At 38.6% G+C, this 19,693-nt stretch overlaps 2 protein-coding genes across 2 annotated transcripts in view; one reads left to right on the top strand and one right to left on the bottom strand.

Annotated features, from left to right (window-relative positions):
- The window catches only part of ITGB3 (integrin subunit beta 3), a 71,130-nt gene extending 70,590 nt beyond the window's left edge, over positions 1 to 540 (bottom strand). The window contains exon 1 of the mRNA XM_014065436.2: positions 153 to 540. Within this exon, the coding sequence (XP_013920911.1) occupies positions 153 to 219 (67 nt within the window). The 5' untranslated portion in view covers positions 220 to 540. The remainder of the gene's footprint in view (positions 1 to 152) is intronic.
- Positions 541 to 6,054: 5,514 nt separating this feature from the next.
- On the top strand, positions 6,055 to 10,746 carry RPRML (reprimo like). The gene has a single exon (XM_087713391.1). It carries the CDS (start codon positions 6,336 to 6,338, stop codon positions 6,669 to 6,671), a length of 336 nt encoding a protein of 111 aa, XP_087569517.1. The 5' UTR covers positions 6,055 to 6,335; the 3' UTR covers positions 6,672 to 10,746.
- Positions 10,747 to 19,693: the final 8,947 nt, after the last annotated feature.

The following is a 19,693-nucleotide window of genomic DNA, read 5'->3' as shown; positions in this document are numbered from 1 at the left end:
AGCGGGTTTTCATTAAGTTTTGAACTTCCCTTTCGCAGCCAGCAAACGCGTAGGAAAGAGACCTTCCCCGTTTTCTTTCAACCGGGTGAGGGGTGGGAAAGCGCTCGGCAGCTGGAATCGTGGAGGGGAGGCGGCGGGTCTTCCCAACTTACCACAGACTCCGGCGGCGACCAGAAGCAGACTAAAGACCAGAAGTGCAGGGGAGGCAAACTTGCCCATCCTGGTCTCAACTTAACAAATCTGCCAAGCGGAGCGGAGCAGTCTGTTCCCGAAAGGTCCGCCCCGAAGATCAGCCAAGTTGTAAGCAAGCTGTATCGCCGAGGGATCCGAAGATCGGGCAGATGCGGCCACAGAGAGGAAACAACTGTCAGATGGGAGTCACGGAATGCTCCCGCCGGTCGCCGAGGTCGCAGCTTCGTAGGATCCTTTTCTCCACCCCTCCCAGAAAGACGGGGGAGGGGGGCTTGGCAGGGGAGGAGACGACCTCTGCCAGCCACTGCTGTACACCCTTTATCCCTGGCAAAGATTTCCTCCCCCAGTGCCTAAATTCATTGGCCACCTCCCCCCCCCCTTTTTTTTGTGGCGGAATGAACCCTGAACCTCTCTATTCCTCCTGCGTATAATTCTCTTACAGTAGTGGAGCTACTATAAGAAAACTACGTGAATCAAACGTGAGAAAAACACCCCCCTCCTTTTAACCTACTTGACCCTCTGAGTTTAATGACAAATTTAAAGAAACAGCAGCAATCGTCCCATTCAAACTGGCGCCAATTCCTAACCGCAAACTATTTCTTTACTTCCTTCTTCTTTTTTTGAGGATCGGTTCCTTGACCATTGTCACAATTGATTCGGAAATGGGAACTGTAGTCCTTGGGGGGGGGGGGGTCGAGGAAGAAGTTGAGAGAGGCTAGGGCATTTTCCTCCCAATCCAACCCCTCCATCCAGCTACCTACCTGGAGAAAGCAGAGTATACCTTAGTCAAGCAAGTTATACCTTGGACTTGTCCACCTCGGCATCATCTCCCATCATCCCCTACAAATTTACAAATGCAAAAAATCTCATAGAAGTGTATAATCCTTTGAGAAATAGTTATTTAAATGCTCTTCTCTTAAACTGATTTTAGATGGGTTATTTTGTATATCCACCTAGAGTTTTGCATAGCCTTCTCAAAATTTTGATTTATCAAAGAATTTGTATAGCAATCATTGCTCTAGAGATAATTACAGAACAAGAAGTATCATACAAATTCAGATTTGAGATGATTGAATAAGGTTTACTTTTTTTTACAAAGCATAGAATAAGTAAGGTGGTATGTATAACATTACAACATGCTTTAAAGATTGCATTCTGCAGTTCTAATTTAGAAAAACTGAATTCTATTATCAATATAATCATATAAACTAAATCAAATATAAACCAATTATACAATTTTATTGGCTTCTTCTGGTTGTGTTAAACATGGGAAACAACTTTATCCCCTCCTTCTGATATTTCAGCAGACATTCCTCACAACTTTCCAAGTCAAGGCAAAGGGACTAGACGTTAACCAAGACTGAAGAAATTTAACTTGGAACTTAGACAAGGGTGTGTGAGAGGGGACTAATATTTCATTATTTTCTGGATGATGTCCGCCTGAATATTTTTAGCCTACAAAATGTTCATCTGAATGCCTTATCTCTAGAAAACAGAATGCAAGTAAAAATCCCTGATTGCTTGCTACCTACTTAATTAAATAAGATACACTCAATGCACTATCAAAAGAAGGAATAATGAGATGGGAAAATGGCAAGTCTGGAATCTTTTGGTAAAGGACTTCAAAACAGACTGAAAGCTCTTGAGCTTCTTTAATGTACATGCGGATAAGTTTCTCAGTCACATGTAGCCTGCCTTGATCTCATTTGGTCTCTTTTGTCTTGCTGCCCTCTTGCGTGCAAAAATAAAATCCTCATAGTCAGGCAAAGACCTTTTCCTAGCTTCTTTTTAAACACACAACTGATACTGAGGAAAATTGAATTGGATGTGGGTGTTCTAACACTTCCAATTCTAATTCCCAACCTGAACATGTTGGCAGGTATTCCAAAATCATATCACTTGATTGCTTATAGTGGACCAAGTTCCAAGCAATAAAAGTTTTTTTTATTCAACCTGTTTACACTTTTATAAGTATCTCTATACACTACTAATATACTCTTCTATACTGTATCTTTGGCAACAAGATCCATCTAAGGCAGGGGTGAAACTCAACAGGTTCTGACAGGTTCTGGAGAACCAGTAGCAGAAATTTTGAGTAGTTCGGAGAACTGGCAAATACCACCTCTGGCTGGCCCCAGAGTGGGGTGGGCACAGAGATTTTGCAGTATCCTTCCCCTGCCATGCCCACCAAGCCATGCCCACAGAAACGGTAGTAAAAATAATTGAATCTCACCTCTGATCTAAGGGCTTCAAAATAGGAGTCCCCTTGGGAGTGGAAGGGCTACTTGAGAGTTTCAATGTTCCTTGTGAGCAGGACCATTTGGAATACAGTGGATTAATTACAGTTGAGCCTTAAATGGACTCTGGCTATGGAGGCATGCATCAGAATTTCTATTACGGACTCAGGGAGAAGCTAAATAAATAGATTTATTGGAGAACTATAAATTTTGGATATGACTCCTTCCTTGAGGGCATTTGTTTCTTCAGAACTTCTTTTCTACCTCAGCATCCTGTTAAAAGTGAAACTAAGACTATTGCCTGCTGGCCCAACAGGATTCTCGCCTCTCCATTATTTAGCATAATTTTCAACTATACATTCTAAATGTGTCCACACCAGTATTAGATACATTGGAGTACACTTTGCAATATAATTACCCAGTATAACAATTTTTCCATGCAGAATGAGGTTTGAATGAGTTTTAGTCCAATGCATAGGAGATTCACCAGGTGAGAAAAGGATGATCTTTAGCTTTAAAAAAAAAAAAAGATTTCAGGATCATTTCAACTAATCCCAGAAGCTCTGAAGGATCACTTTCTCCCACTTTCAATATTGAATTATGAGGTCCTCTTCAGAGGAGCTGTTGCAGATGTGAAGGGTGGGGACACAATTATTAGAGGCAAAGTCGTGTTAGCGGTGACATAATCGTTGTAGTATTCCTTTCCTAGAAGATGCCTTCCTGCAGTATTCATGCTAGGCACTTTGGCACTAAAATGTTATTTTAAAACAGTTTAATGTTTTAAAAATATCAATATATACTCTTCTGAACATTATCTGCATACTTGGTCACTGTTTCCATTTACTAAGAACTACTTATGCAAAAAAAAAAACCATTTATGTCCCATATAATTTTATGGTATTAAGAATTTTATATTGTAAGACTATAAGAAGAACTCTGTGGATCCTGGATCAGATTACAAACAATCTATTCTGTTTCTATAATGGTCACTTTTGTTTCTGGGAAGCTCAAGAGCAACATGTAGATATGACAGCACACAGTCTGGTTCCTCTTCGGCAACTATTGATCTACCGCAGTGGTTCCCAAACTTTTTCAGTCCACCGCCCCTTTGGTGCTACAAACTGATCCTCAGTGCCCTCCCATCCAGTGGTGGAATTCAATTTTTTTTACTACTGGTTCTGTGGGCGTGGCGGGGGGTCATGTGACTTGGTGGTTTGCATGAAGGAAGGGAGATAGTAACAGTAAAATTCAAAACTGTAACAATTAATTGCACATTTATTCAAAATCCAATTTAAAAACCTTTTTAGTTAATGTTAATTCAACAGAATTGTTGAACATGATCCAGTGATACCAGGTTTTCAAAGTCTGATAGTCATTTATCAAGAACCTAAGTAACTAGTAACTTAGTAAACTCAGTAAAATTTAGTAACTACTTCACTGTTCAGTAAATTCTTAATGTGATGGATGGGCTTGATGAAGTGATACCAGAAAAAAATGTATTTTCAAAGGAAGTGGCAATCAGCTATTTCCCAAACTGTAGGCAAAACTACAGGATGTGGGACCTGGAGGATCCTCGTTTTTAAAAACCTGGTTACAGGCAGAGGAAGAGCTCAAGACTCTGATCCAAGCCACAGGGGGAACTTGTGGTACCCAAAACTAGAACCCCTGATTTCTAGATTTAAACCTTAAATATTGAAATGGCCCATTTCTTCCCAACTTCCAATGAAACCATTCCATTTACTGTCATGCAAATCTCCCTTGTGGGTATGACGGATTCCTTCCCCCCATGTATTTCCCACCCGCCTCCTCAGCTTCCCTGCTGTATTTATGATTGGCACGGCGCTCTTCTCTCTGGGGCCAGGGAGCAGCCCGAGCACTGGCACAGGCCGGCAGAGAAAGAGAGGCAGCCCATCCTCTGCCTCCTCTTGCAAAGAGACTCTCCAGGACCCTCCTCTCTCTCTCTCTCTCTCTCTCTCTCTCTCTCTCTCTCTCTCTCTCTCACTCACTCTCACTCTCACTCTCACTCTCACTCTCACTCCCTCTCTCTCTCTCTCTCTCTCTCTCTCTCTCTCTCACACACACACACACACACACACACACACACACACACACCCTGGGCTTAGGAACCCACCTCTCTGCTCTCCCACTTCCGGGCTGCAAAGCAGACAGGAGGCCCATACACTCGGGCTTTGGTGCCTCAACTCGCCGAAGGAAGCTTGACTCCTATGGCAACCCTGGATCGCTTTTTTCAATCCAGGTTTTTAAAAAATAAATAAATCAGGGAAGAGGGGCACAAAACGGAATAGCCAGGCAAAGCCCTTGCTTTGTGGGTAAGGATTTCGAGAGGAGCTCCCAAGCAGGGAGAAGGAGCCTTGGGAAAGAAACAAGTTGGCTTCTCTGCTTTGCTTTTAAATGCACCCATAGGTGTGCGTTTCTCTGTTTCCTTCCCTATCGCTGGTATGAGACTTTTGCTGGAGGCTGGATAGCCTTTCTGGGGCTTGTTATTTACACACAACACACTATATCCCCTTCTGTGGCCCTGTCATTCCAAGTAGAGTCTTGCGCCCTGCAAGGGGGCCACCTCCAGCACTCCTCTGCCACCTTCCTTGCCTCTTAGCACCCCCCTGCCGTCCCCTTGCCTCTTAGCACCCCCCTAAGTCATCCCACCTCCCCCAAGGGGCAGTACTGCCTACTTTGGGAACCACTGGTCTACCCGAATACTACTCTGATTTACTCATATTAATCAGTTGTGCTATTATAGTGCAACTGTTGTATGCTCTAGGGTAAATATAGTCCAAGAAATAATTTTCTTAGGTAGCATTCTATAAGCATAATAGATAAATAAAACAAAAATGATCACCTAAAAAGATAGTGCTAGTTTAGGAAAAGTGCCTGAACCTCATTCTAATCAGAAGCACTATTTGGGGAAAACACATTTTATGACGCATAAGAAATGAGGGTAAACTCTTTGCATAATGTATTTATAATCTACGGTGAATTTGGATGCAAGAATTCTCAAATTAGCTTCCCACCCTTTCCAGCTTTACAGCAAGAAAAAATACTTGCAACTACCCATTAGAGATTATAGTAATAATGTATTCTGAAACTAGACCAGGCTATGGAAAAAGATTTTTTTTTAAAGACTGGAAAAAGGCTGATCAGGTGATCTTTGATCCCTCTCAACGCACAGTCTGAGAAAGAAACTTCTTAGGTTCGAAGCCCATACAGGGTCTTTCCCTTTAAAACTGTAAGGAGAGGAGAGGTATTCTTTGCTAATCTCAGGGAGAACAGTTGTCAACTGGAGATGCAGCTGATAAGCTTAGTGATTAGATACAGCGAAAGAATGGATTTACACACAGCACCTCAGGAGCTCTTTGGAGAAAAGATTTATATGTGTTTGGTAATGCTAGTGCATCCTATCAGCACATGAACTCTTTGTAGTGAAGTGGTTTTCTTCTGGATAGAGGAGGACTGTTAGCAGACTGGCAGCTCTCTGCCTGTAGTGGTGGATGAAGGTGGTGCTTAGGATCAGTTCGGGGTGGAGTTTTTTTTTCCTGCAAGTTGTTTTTATCATGCTGCTTAGAGACTTTACTGTACAATGCAACATGCATCTCCAGAGATTCCAGCCTGTTTGACAGCACATGCTCCCAGCTGCTTGGAAATCTGACGTTTGGAATTGTCCTGCTTCTCTTAAAGATTGGATGGCATGGTGTTGGTGGAACTGCTTCCTTGTCCTTTTTCAGCTGTCTACCTTCTTGTGCTGACAGTGCCTTTGTGCAAGAAGATCAAGAAGCAGGAGACAGCCTTGCTGACTACTGAGGAGTCCTTATATCATTTAGGGTCACTCAGCAAAAGAAAGCTCACTGTTCTCATTTTTCTGGAACTTCCACTGGATTGAAATACAGAATGAATGGGAGCTTATTTAACCAAACACTGTTGGAAGAAGGTATGTTTTCCAATCGATCCCAAGATCTGGGGATTCTGATTGGCTGCTGCAATGGGACAGGAACGGTGGTGGCCAGCGATGGAGGAGCGTCCATCCTGCTCCCAGATGAAAGGAGCCTCTTCATCACCCGAGTGGTCCAGATTGCTGTTCTTTGTGTCCTCTCATTGACTGTCATCTTTGGGGTGTTCTTTTTAGGCTGCAACCTGCTCATCAAATCAGAGAGCATGATCAACTTTTTGGTCAAAGACCGCCGGCCATCCAAAGATGTTGGCATTGCAATCATGGGACTCTACTGAGCAAAGATTGTGGAGCATGTCTCAGTGGGTGATTCAAGTAATAGCTTTCTCACTGCAAGTATAGGATGTGAATATTGTTGTGGCTAGAGGAAAGGGAACCTGGGGTGGCATGTTATTAGATGGAGTTACAAAAAAGAAAGGGGGTGGGGGGAAAGGAGGGAGGGAAAGAGAAGGGAGGAGAGAAAGTAAAAAAAATCTATGTATATTACAGATGTAAGAGAGGAGAAGAAAGAAATATTCTTATAGCGAGTTTTCTGCAAATTTTAAATTTCTGCCTGTAGAAATGTCATATTGTTTGCATGACTAGTCTATGTATAAAGATAAGTAAGTGAAGATGTCCAAGTCTTTTACATTGTTTCCCTTGGACATCAGCTTATAAGGACATAAATGACGGGACATAAGCTTTTGTTTTATGAGCTGGACATTCTTATCTAAATACAAAATTTAAAGTCAAGACCATTCAAGACAAAGACACTCTAAGTTCCTCAAAGTGATAAGTAATGTGATGTTTTGTTTTGTCTGCTCAGTTGGTGCTTTCATGGAAAGCTTTTACTGAACCAACATACATTTCTCATTTATGGAAATCATAGGAGGATTCAAATATTGTTTCCTTTTAAATGTAATTCACCTCTACCTTCATTTTTCTTATCTCAGAAATCTACAAGGGACATTATTGCCTTTGATCGATAATGCTAGGAACTGCATGTTTGGTAGCATCCATAGTTAAAAAGCATGTGTTTTAAAAAACATTATGGTACAAGATCTTTTTCAGATACAATGTGATGTTAGTTCCTTGCAATAAGGCAAAGGTGGTTGTGAGGATATTTAGTATAAAACAATATGTGTTTTTAAAAGCAGCTGGTTTTTTTTTGGTATTTCACTCTTTAAACATTTTATTATTTATTGCCCTAATGAACTTTTAAGAAAGGTTTTCCTCTGCTTTTTAAAATGAAACACCAGATAGCTCAGTTAACAGGCTAATAATCAGAAATGCAAAAAGTATCTCAAAGAAAAGAGATAAAGAAAGACTCAACTTAATTTTCTGCAGATTTAAAACACTGTTTTAGGCTATGACTGAATATAACAAATTAAGCCATCTTAGTCTCTTTTTATATTGCCATCTACTTGTTGTTGGATGGGGAAAAATCATAGGTTTTGGCTCTTCTGTTACATAATTGTGGGGATAGAAGGGGGAAAAGGAGTGAAGGAACTAAGCCTTTGCCAAACAGAAATAGAGTGCTGCAGAATTGTGAGATATACCCAAAATGTACTTACAATTAGATATATGTTTACATCTCACTACATTAAAAAAAATGGCACCTAATTTGAAGAAAGAGAGCCTATTGATGCATATATTACACTTTTGGAATTTTCTTTTTCCTAAGGTAAAGGTAAAGGTTGCCCTCACACATATATGCTAGTCATTCCCAATAAAACTCCTTAAAATGAGGAATTATCACATTTACATTTTTTAAAGTACTTGCATATTGCCCTTTGTCCAAGAAGCTTGAAAGAACATATTCACCGTAGCCTTAAAACTCTTGTAAAGGATTCACAAAGGAAAAACAATTTAACTAAACTCACTTTGTGAACTTAAAGTGAAGATTTACTCCTTAAAAGTCAGTTTGAAAACTTCATTCAGCTATGATGAGCAAACTCATCTCTTTAGACATCCCTTCTTAAGCAGAAATTTGCATATTTATATCTCATTTTTGGAAAAAAAAATATAAATCCATTTTAGTATACAATCAGCTGGACCCTACATTGTCTTGTATTTATTTTATTTTACAGTATTGTCTGACATTTCTGACCCAACATTGTTTTAAGACAGATTTTATTTCATTTCCCTTTATTTTTTATACATTCACAATGAATTGAACAGTCTTATAACTTCTCACTTTTACTCTGAATTCCTAAACACATAAATTATGGTCCATGAGACTTATCTCTAAGGAGACATGTATAGTATTGTGTTGTAAGGCAAATCTCAGTTCAACTATCTGACAAATTGACTGTGAAACCTCAGTACTGCTCTTAGGAAGAAAAGTAATGGGTATATAACCATTTGATGAAATTGAATTGAATTGTCTTTTATTTGAAGAAAATAATTTTATTTCCCAGTATTATTAACGTGTCACATACACACCACCCTACTTGACCATATCTTCTGATTATACAATTTCCTTCCATGTTATCCACCTCAAGTATGATTGCACAAGTCTCATGGCCTCACTAGAATTGTTAAATTCATTCTTGAAATCATCAGGGTAAGTGGCCAGAACTCTGGTTATTGAGATATTAATATTAACATTATCCCAAGCTCACTAATTAAACTATTCCCAAGTCCTATTTTCTCTATCAAGGCTCTTCTGAACTGCATGCTACACTTCTAATTTCTAACCAAGGTGAAAAACTGAACTTCTAGGAGATCTAAAATATTTATTCTACCCCAGGAGCTTCATCAAAGGTTGATACTGAACTAAAATTTCAGAAGGCAAGTATTATTCAAAGGTAGAAGCTATTCATAAGAAGCAGTCATATTAACAGTTTGTATTAAATTTAAATTGTGTCAATTCTCATCTACTCTTTAGAGCTAGACTTACCTCAGACAACACCTGCTCATTATCAGCATTGCTCAGATCCCAGGTCTACTGTCTATTTTGTGAACCCAAAGAGTAAATGTGTAAGGTGAACACCACTCCAACCTATCATGCAATTTTACTAATTTAATCTCAGATATTTTCATTTTGGGCTGAGGAACCAAAGTTTCCTCAGGTAGAATTTTGGAGTACTAGATCTAAACTTTTCCCTAAAGAATTAGTGTGGCATCCTTCTTCATTTAACATATGAATAAACTGAGGAATCAAGAGCATAAGATAAAATGCTGGCCAACAATTTAGATAACTGAGATCTGCACTTGTCTCAAGTGATGTGTTATTGGCCAGAAATTTGATGACAGTAGAAAAACTAAATTGATATAATTGAAATTAATATTGGATCAAAATTGAATGTTAACAAATTGAAATATTTTGTATGACTTCCTTGAGACAAGCTTGATTCTTAATGATTTTATGAACAGATCCATGTAACATTCTTGGTAACAATATAGAAAGATTTATCATTTTCTTCTTCAGGGACATTTTTCCATTTCCTACACAAGTGTTTAGCCAGGTATTTTCCTGATAGCTTCCAATCCAGTTGAAAACCAAACCACACTTAACTGTTTCCAGAATTTAATAACATCTTTATCCTGTTGCCTAAATGATTACAACTGATGGCAATCTCTGCACAGTCCAGGCTATGAAGAACTACCCAGTTAGAGAATGAAGTTTCCATAGAACTCAGTCAAGTTATTTAATTGATTAAAAGTCAGAAGTTTCTCCTGTGATCTATATTAGATCACATATTAGAAACTGATGCTTCTTATAGTATTGTGCTCATAACTGTGTGATCACATTCAGCCATTAGAAGGTATAATGCCATCCAGATGTATCCACAGGAAGGGGTTAAAAAAAACCCAAGATGACAGCCCTAACCATGTAACTAAAGTCCCCTCCCTTTTTGTGTGTGTCTGTGTATGTTGTTACACACATAAAAATGAATTGTGCTTTAATTGCATAATTGTAGCCAATTTTGTGGCACCTCTGCAGACTATATGTAGTTCTGGCTATATCAGAACTACAAGCAAAGCAATTGTTAAAAAAAAAGAAAAAAGATGCTTTTGAGATCACATTGTATGGGGAAAAAAACAACCCACCATAATCACACAGAGCCGGCTCTAGTTTGGGTTCTCATTCAGATCACTTTTCCAGGGAACATATTCTCCCAGGTATTTTATAACTCCAAAACCCTTACCAAAATAGGGGTCTAGAGCCCCACTTAGAGAGGGTACAGTGAGAAATCTGTTCAAAGCCATAATATATATTAGGAATAAAGCTATGACTGAGAATTAGACAAGGTTGCCTTTCCCCCATAAGTGGCTATTTTAATACACATGGAATCAGTGTAGCTTAATGTAATATCTAATTTTGCTTCCAATATCAGATATTTGGGATAGAATAGATGGCTTTAATAAGGGAGAACCCAAAAAAGCCAATGTATCCAAGATTCTTCTGCCATGGAAAAAAAAGTGCTTACTTCTAATGAAACTCTAGGGTTTCTTTTACACTCATAGCAAACTATGATATTATATTGCAAGATATCTTATATGTAAATCTTATACAAAGAAAAAAGTGATTAGAAATATATTGTCAGGAGGCTAATTTCAAAAACAAGAAAGGACAATATTCAACTAATAAGAGGAGCTTTTTTTTGTACTTAGGGTCTCTTTTTATTAAACCAGAAAAAGATATTACTATCAAACTGGACTGGAGCAAATAGATGACAGGGTAATAAATGCAAGAGGACATCTGTAATTCTTAGCTAGTTAACAGCAGGGATTATAAATTCAGGCTTGTCATGTTGCATTTATAGTTTGAAAACAAAGGAAAGAGGCACCAGAGAAAAAACAGTAGCCAAATTGACAATCATTCCATAAAACACATGAGGCTTTTCACATTAGTGTCATTCACTTATAGTAGTTTATACTACAGTAGTTTGTAGTAATCTGAATTTCATGTTCAGAAAAGTTAAATTTGGATATATAAATAATGTATCTCCAACATGTCTGATCATTTATTTTACATTATATTGCATTTTCTCCCACTTTGCAATGTTTCTCCAGAGAGGGGGAGAGGGGGAGGAAGGGGGAGATGGTGGAAGAGGAAGAGAGAGATGCTGGGAAGGACTTGTTAAAACAGACAAGCAGTTCACAATTAGAATCTGTGGTTTGTTTCTATTTTTCCACATAATTCTTTCTTTAGCAAACATTTAAAATGGTGAATAACTAAACAAACAAAATTCTTTAAAATAATGGTGGGGGGGGGCTTTTAAAAAATCATCTATAGCCGGCAGAATCAGTGTAGAGGTTACCTAGAGATGATACCTAGCGATAACTAGACGATATATGTATGTTTTCAAGAATTTGTGAAAAATATTTGTATTTATGTATTTTGTGTTTCCCTAAAGGTTCTCATCGCTCATTTGAACATTTTAATTATAATGCTGTAGACAACAAAAGCTGAATTGTTTTGCTAAACACTACTTTCTGTGTTCATTCCGTTGTTGACCCACAAACCTTCGCATTTGATTGTATCCTTTAACTGTCAAAGATCTGTTTGTTTTGCTATGGTTTCAGCTGCTTTTAAATTGTTTTGTAGCTGTACAATCTTATAAAAATAGTATGGTGATTCCTCAGTTCCCTATGAGTGGTCATTGTCAACTTCTGCATGGAACATGTCATTTGATTCTAGTTGGAATACCAGTCAAAGCAAAAGTTCTAAATATTTTGTTTCCTTTCAACACTTTTTCCTGACCAGCAACATGGTTTTTTAAAATCATTAAATTGTCTACTGCAATGATTCTCAATCTCAACCTTTTTTTTTTTTACCACTGATCTCTTTAAATACCTTTTTTGGCAATGGACCATGGCCACATACTCCCCCAAAACCTAATACAAGATTTAAACCGTACAATTTCTTCAAGCCTTCACAGACCCCCTATGATGACATTGCAGCCCCTGAAGGGTCCACAGACCACAGGTTGCGAACCATTGGTCCACTGTATTCCTCTCAAATGTTACCAGGAACCAGCCAATCCACGTCCCTATCAAAGCTACACCTTCACTGTTCATTGCATTTAGACTTCCAGAGAGAAACAAGCACTGATGGAATTCCTGGGTGAGATAGTTAGGTTCATTGGAGGGCAAAACTTCTGAATAATGTTCTATCAGCACTACAATCATTTCGTATAAATGTGCAATTTCTCAGTTTCAAAGAAGTCTGCCCATCAAGATTACCTCTTCTGATTCAAAGATCATCAACCCTAAGAAGGGAGTGCAGGACCTGAAAATTTTTCATCTACAGTTTCCATCTGAACAGTGGATTGTGTAAGCACATAGGTTATCTGGCTACAATTTTCTTCACTATAGTAAGAAGCATGTTCTTTCTCTTTAAGCTGCAGCCTTCAATATTCCAAGAAAGTATCCTACATGGAGAATAGAGAGCAAAATCCCATGATTTTATGGGACTGAATGGGAAACCTTTGCCTATCCAACTTCTCTCCTCTGAGGCCAACTCTTTTTTCCCAATGCCCAGCTTTAAGAAAGAAATGGATTGCCAACCTTGTTGAATATAATCTTGCAGCATTGCCAAAGCACTGATTTGCCTTTTGCTTCTCCTTGGGGGGAAAAGCATAGCTCAACTTCCTTTTCCTTCTGTTACCATACCCCAGATAGCAATAGGGTGAAGTGAGGAGAGAGAAGAAAGAGAGGTAGACAGAAAAAGAACAAGAACAAGAACAAATTTTGTGTCTGAGCAGGATTTATAGTCAGAGGAGTCCATGACTTCATGTACAAAAGAATTTCTCTTCTTTTCTTTCCCTTCCCTTCCCTTCCCTTGCATTGCCTTGCTTGCCTTGCCTTTCCTCGCCTCCCCACTCCACTCCACTCCATTCCACTCAACTCTAGCTTTCCTTTTCAAAAAACCTTAGAACATTTTTTTTTCATTTGGACAAAATCTAAAAGCACCAGGAAACTGTCATCTCTCTCATTACATGATTATTTTGGCCCTGGCGGACGTGCAGAAGACAAGAGTCTTCAAACCAAATGCAATACTTTCAGAACTGATTGCTGTTCCATGAGATAGAATAGAAAGGACCAAAAACTCCCTGAAGCAAAAAAATAAAATAAAAAATAAAAGAATGAGCAAGTCATGCAAACAAAATAGCAACTTGTGGACACCTGGTGGTAAATTCCTGACAGTTCGTAAAATAAAATTGGAAACATATAGAAGAGAGGAACAAGCCTCTTATATTTATCAGCAAAGATAGATTGGTATATGTCTATGGAGATTCTCAGTCTAATTGGCTCCCATCTCCCACAGAGCCCTCAAAACAATGAGAAAGAGATTTTCAGGGTCAGTCAAAAACAGGCATACAAATTGAACCTAGATTCTTTAATGAAGGGTTAGCTTTGGCCAAGCAGGTTACAAATCAACAAAGACTAAAGAATTTCAGAGGCATCAGAATAACCTATGTTGCAAAACTGTTTTACACCTACAAAATGGTTGGAAAAATCACCATTATTGCAGCATTAGCAGAGATGCAGGCAAAATTGCAGCTGTCGCACAATGAAAATGCAGTCACAGGAAGCCATAGCATGGGCATATATATCTAAATCTATTTTATTAAATAAGGCAAGACATCAAATTCCATAACAAAACCAAGATATGAATGACAAAGAATGAGGTGGCTGGATGAAGTCTCCGAAGCAGTAGGCTTGAGCTTAAATGGACTCCAGAGTATGGTACAGGACAGGAAGGCCTAGAGGAACGTTGTCCATGAGGTCATGGATATACATACATACATACATACATACATACATACATACATACATACATACATACATACACACAATAGACAGACAGACTGACACACACACACAGACACACACACACACACACAGACACACACACACACACACACACACACACACACACACACACACCCCTAGAGTCTTCCAGTCTTAGGAACTTAAAGTTGGTAGCAAGGAACAGATTTTTGGGGGATCTTTAAGGCAGAAGCTAATGATGCCAAGTATGAAAATATTCTGGCCAGCCTGATTATTTTCTGGTGCCTCGGGAATATAGTCTGTTACACTCATGGTTGTGGTCAGTAGTACAGTACCAGCTTCACATGCAGAAGACTCTAAGTTCAATTCCTTGCATCTTCCTGCCTGAAACCGTGGATAGCCATTTTCAGTCAGGCTGCCCCAGCTAGCTGGACTGATGATTTCATGCACAACTCTCTGCATTTGCATATTAAATGGTCAGGCCTCCCAGGTTAGGCAGAAAATAGAGTTGTCTTACCTTACCTTCTGTTTCTTTCCCCTGATTTTGAAATTCAAGGTTTCTTTTCTTTTCTTGAAGACCTGAGAAGAGGATTAGAAATTTTAGGTTATCACTTGAGTAGTAGAAACTCAGAAACGTTTGCTCACTAGAAGTCCTGGATTCCAATTCTCTTTTCTTCAGAGCTGTTATGTCTGTTGGCTGTGCTAACTAAGATGATGGAATCTATATTCTAAACCATAGGGAAGGCATCATATAGACAGAGGTGGGTTGTGGCCGATTTGGCTGAACTGGTAGTGGCAACGGAGGGAGGCTCCGCCCATCCACCCACATGCTTTTGAGCAGAAACATTGCATGCATGCGCTAGTGTGCGCACATGCACAAGCGAACCGGTAGTAAACCAGTCAGCAACCCACCACTGCATATAGTGGATAATAGACTTTGATAATGAGCAGAAGCAGGAAGCTTTCCTGGAAGTAATTTTAAAAGCACACTATTAATGACCTTTGAGAAAACAATACAATATTTTATCATTAAAAAAAACCCACCATGCAGTACTTCCAATAAGAAAAGAAGGCATTCCTGCTTCTTCTCTTCATATGCTTCATAGAGCCGAGGTGGCGCAGTGGTTAAATGCAGCACTGCAGGCTACTGCTAGATCAGCAGTTCAGCGGTTCAAATCTCACCGGCTCAGGGTTGACTCAGCCTTCCATCCTTCCGAGGTGGGTAAAATGAGGACCCAGATTGTTGGGGGCAATATGCTGACTCTCTGTAAACCGCTTAGAGAGGGCTGAAAGCCCTATGAAGCGGTATATAAGTCTACTGCTATTGCTATTGCTATTGCCATTAAACAGGCATTGGTGTAGGAATGCCAATACAGATATAATAAAATAAAAGTAGCTATTTGTTTTTGGACTGCAATCCTGCTATATATATATACATACATACACACACACATACATACACACACACACACATACATACATACATACACATATGTGTTTTATTTGTGCTGATAAATAAATAAAGGGAGACTAGTATAGATCTATTTCAAGCTATTTAGCTCTCATCAGCTAGCCATACCCTTACTGGGATTCGAACCTGTGCTGTATTACATCTTAGGCAGACGTCTTAGCCATTAAGCCACAGGCCCTCCTCCTTATCAGCTGAAGCCAGGGAAGAAGGTATATATTTAGTGTCACAACCCCTGGTATGCCCCAATTATGGGAGGAAGCTAACTGCTTCCATTATATACATATACATACACACACACACACACACACACACACACACACACACAATCACACACACACACACACACACACACACACATATATATAATTATTGTTAATATAGCTGCAAATAAATGGACCATCAAACGAATCAAACTAAAGTTCTCCTTGGAGGAACAAACAACAAGGCTCAAATTGTCATACTTTGGACACATAGTGCAAGGATCTTCTCCCCTCTGGAGAAGACTCTAATGCTGGGAAAGAAAAGAGAAGAGGATGACCAGAACAAGATGGCTGGCACTAGAGATACATTGGAAGACTTGAAAAATCGGGTTAGGCATAGCTCATCTAGTATCTGGTTGCTAAAATTCAACAACAACTTGATGGAAATGATCAATCAATCAATCATGTACCTTCGTTTATTTTCATATTGGTAAAAATCAGTTACTTTGAATTATATTGCAAAGAAAAAGTCTTGCAAAGATAAATCCTATCCTCCCCCACTTCCTGTTCTTACTGTCCCTTTCTCATTGCATGAAAAATCCACTGGGTGCCATGTTTGTAGAATTAAGGCAAGAATATAGGCAAACCCTGATGAGAGCTAATGAGTGATTAATTAGCTCCTTCGGAGAAGAGTTATTTTCAGTAAACAAGTCTGAAGAAAGCTGCCTAGAGAGCGATCAGCTGGCAAAGGGGAAGAGATGAGATCAAGATGTGATTACTTTAACTGCAAAAAATAAACGATAAAGGTGTATGTGGACTTATAGCTATAAAAAGTCCAGTCGTTCCTTTTTCTCAGTCAACATACTCAACATCATGTGCTGACTCTACGCAGTTACATACCACCAGGTCTGTATTGAAGGGATTTTTTTTCACAGCTTCCCCAAAACTGAAGCTGCCACATTCTTTCACATTGCCTTTTTCTTTCTTCTTTCAAACCAAAGTAAATTTTTAAAAAAAATCACACTGGTGCAATTTGGGTAAATATCAAACCATATGGATTGAGAGGCTCATCCACCACTGATCATTTTCATCTCTTTCCTATGTGGCTGAAAGAGCAGTGAAAACCAAAACGGGCATTGAGAGAATGCTAGAGAGTCCCTATTTTTTATAAGACCCTCTGGGATTTTGTCTCAAGTTCTCAGTGGGCTGTATAAGACTGGGTTTCTTTAAAGCTATCACTAACCTCTTGAAGTTTGCTTGCTGGAATAAACAGACACATTTTCCACACTATCTCCTTCCTAAATTAAATATTATGTGGGAGCAAAGTTGGATTATCTGTAGGATGGCTTAGGAGTGACCCACAAAATGCAGAGTTTCCTTAAATTTGTATTTTATCACCCAGCGCAACTAGATTAAAAAGAAGGAGCTGGCAACACTACCGCTTTCACAAATTTCACAACTTGCTTTGCACGATTTGCATGTGACAAAAAGTATACTATGGCCTAAAATAAGAAAATGAAAAGTGAAAGACCATAGCTCTTTCTACCCACTCTTAGTTATGTAGACTGGTTATTTAATTAAGAAAGGCCTGAAAATAGGCTTATTATTTCTAGAATTTTGATGACTTAGCCACCTGACAGCAAGTTTTCCGAAGTCATCAGATATTTTGTGAAATTAGTATGCCAATTCTATTTTTCAGTGGGTAAAAGAAAAATCTAGACAAATCTAACTTCCTTCTATAGCTGTTCATGTAAAAAAAGGTGTGCTTTGGGTCTTTCTTTATATGTGTGTGAGTGAGACTAGCACAGATAATACAAGTTGGTTTCCTTTTTTCAAAGCCTTGTGAAGAGGGAATTCTGTTTTTTAAAAAGAAAATGAAATATTTTCCAATTTTTATTCTAAAATGATACATAAAAACTGTGAAAGAACTAGTTGGAATTAGAAATGAAAGAAAACCAAATCCAGAAACACATGAAAGAACAGAAAATATTATTTTCATTATATTTTCATGGATTTCAAGTCCATGAAAATAATAAGTGATAAAAAAATACAGACACAGAAGTAATTGAAATTACTGATAGCACTCTAACATTATTTCAGATTCAGAAAATGAAACCGATTAAGCAACACTTGTCAATAAGATTATTTTAAGCCTTCTTTCCCACCTCCCACCTTTTCTTAGCTTTTTCGGAAAATTAAATGTTTTCTGGGTTTGTTTTAACTTTTTGTACACCAAATTCTCCTAAATAGGCAAAATTGAACAGATGTACATCACCTGTAGATTAAGCTTAGATTTGTAATAAACAATTAGAACATTTTAAAATTAATTCAAATAATAAGTTTATAATTATTTTTGAATAACAATACACTCAGACTAAGAGCCAGTTTGGTCTGGTGGTTAAGGTCTTCCCATGAGTTCAAATCCCACCTTAGCCATGAAAGCCAGCTGGGCGTCTTTGGGTCAGTCTCTCTCTCTTAGCCCAACTCACCTTATATATTGTTATTGTGGGAAAATAAGAGGAGGAAAGAGTGTTGTATATGTTCACCTTGAGTAAATAATAATGAAGATGGGATACAAATAAATAAATACTTTACAGGGTTATATAACAAACAGACTTGTATTTCAAAGTTGCATTTCTACATGGTCTCTACATACTATTTTTTTTAACATTGCTAGGTATTTCCGAAGAATGCAGTTTACTTCAACATTTCTTATTTTTTTAAAAAGAGGAACATTCCCCTGAGTTCAATGATGTTGACACGTTGGAAAAAGTGCAAAGAAGAGCAACTATTCAATTCATTGTCTTGTCAACACTATGGACATGGTTTGCCATCTTCTGTTTTTTGTTTTTTTAACTTCCCAGTCTTGACTGTGTTTTTGGGATTTCCTGGTGGTCTCCCTTATAGGTCTGATCCCATTAAGCTTTTTGAGGTTCACCAAGATAAACCATGTGTGGCTAAAATTCTCAAGAGCTGAAATCCAAGGAAACAATTGAATTCTTGAAATCTTGTTGGGTTTCTTCTGAAATAATATCATTAGAGGTTGGATGAAGAAAAACATGCTGATTAGAAAAACAATTATTGGTTGATGAAAAGGCAGATCCAGCAACAGCGAACTTGTGGGGAAAATGTGTGAGAGAAATTTAATAAATACATACTTTTCTTGGCTTCCTTTGGCTACGTAATGCTACTTGTCAAGCTGGCAGCATTTTGCTGTGCTCTGCTCTCTAGATTGCACAGAGAGGCTCAGATGTATTCACAATAAAAGTTTTTAAATAATATATAAGAAGATACTAATTTTGGAAGAGTCATATGTTAAATTATCTCAGCACAAGGATGGCTTTAAGAGAGGAAGAAGCTTCATCCTGGAAATAAACCAAGGCAAATATGCACCCTTAACAAACTGTCATGCATATATATTCTTCCTGTAATTGCTATTACAATCACCTCAACTCCTCCTCGCCTATTATCCAGAAAACACAACATACCAGGAAACTAGATAACAACATAACACTACCCTGCTGGGTTGTCATATACCTCTTTCCAAAGGTGGGTTCCTACCGATTCAGATTGGTTCAGCGGAATAGGTAGTAACTTGGCCTGCCACCCCCTGAACTGGTTCTCTCAGCTGCGCCATAGGCACAGCCATCTTGTTTTTTGCTTCTGTGCATGCGCAGAAGCTTTTTCTTTGTACTACACAAGTGTGTGTAGTGTGTGTGCATGTGAAGCGTGTCCCTGAACAAACCAGCAGTAGCAGCAGCTGGAACCCACCCCTGCCTCTTTCCCCTATCAGTGATTTTAGAAATCATCAGTTAACTAGATGGATTCGCAGTTGGCTGCCCAATCACATATAATGTGTGCAGTGGTGGGATCCTGCCAGTTTAACAACCAGTTCGGTGATCAC

This window comes from Thamnophis sirtalis, unplaced genomic scaffold (assembly GCF_051295495.1).
Source record: "Thamnophis sirtalis isolate CommonGarterSnake01/CBP01778 unplaced genomic scaffold, rThaSir2_p1.2 scaffold_4, whole genome shotgun sequence".
Lineage (NCBI taxonomy): Eukaryota > Metazoa > Chordata > Lepidosauria > Squamata > Natricidae > Thamnophis > Thamnophis sirtalis.
The sequence above is the reverse complement of the archived record's forward strand: the minus strand, read 5'-3'. Positions and strand labels throughout refer to the sequence as shown.

Bases quoted from the DNA above. Each gene is read 5' to 3' on its own strand.
- RPRML (XM_087713391.1), top strand. From the start codon at position 6,336: ATGAATGGGAGCTTATTTAACCAAACACTGTTGGAAGAAGGTATGTTT.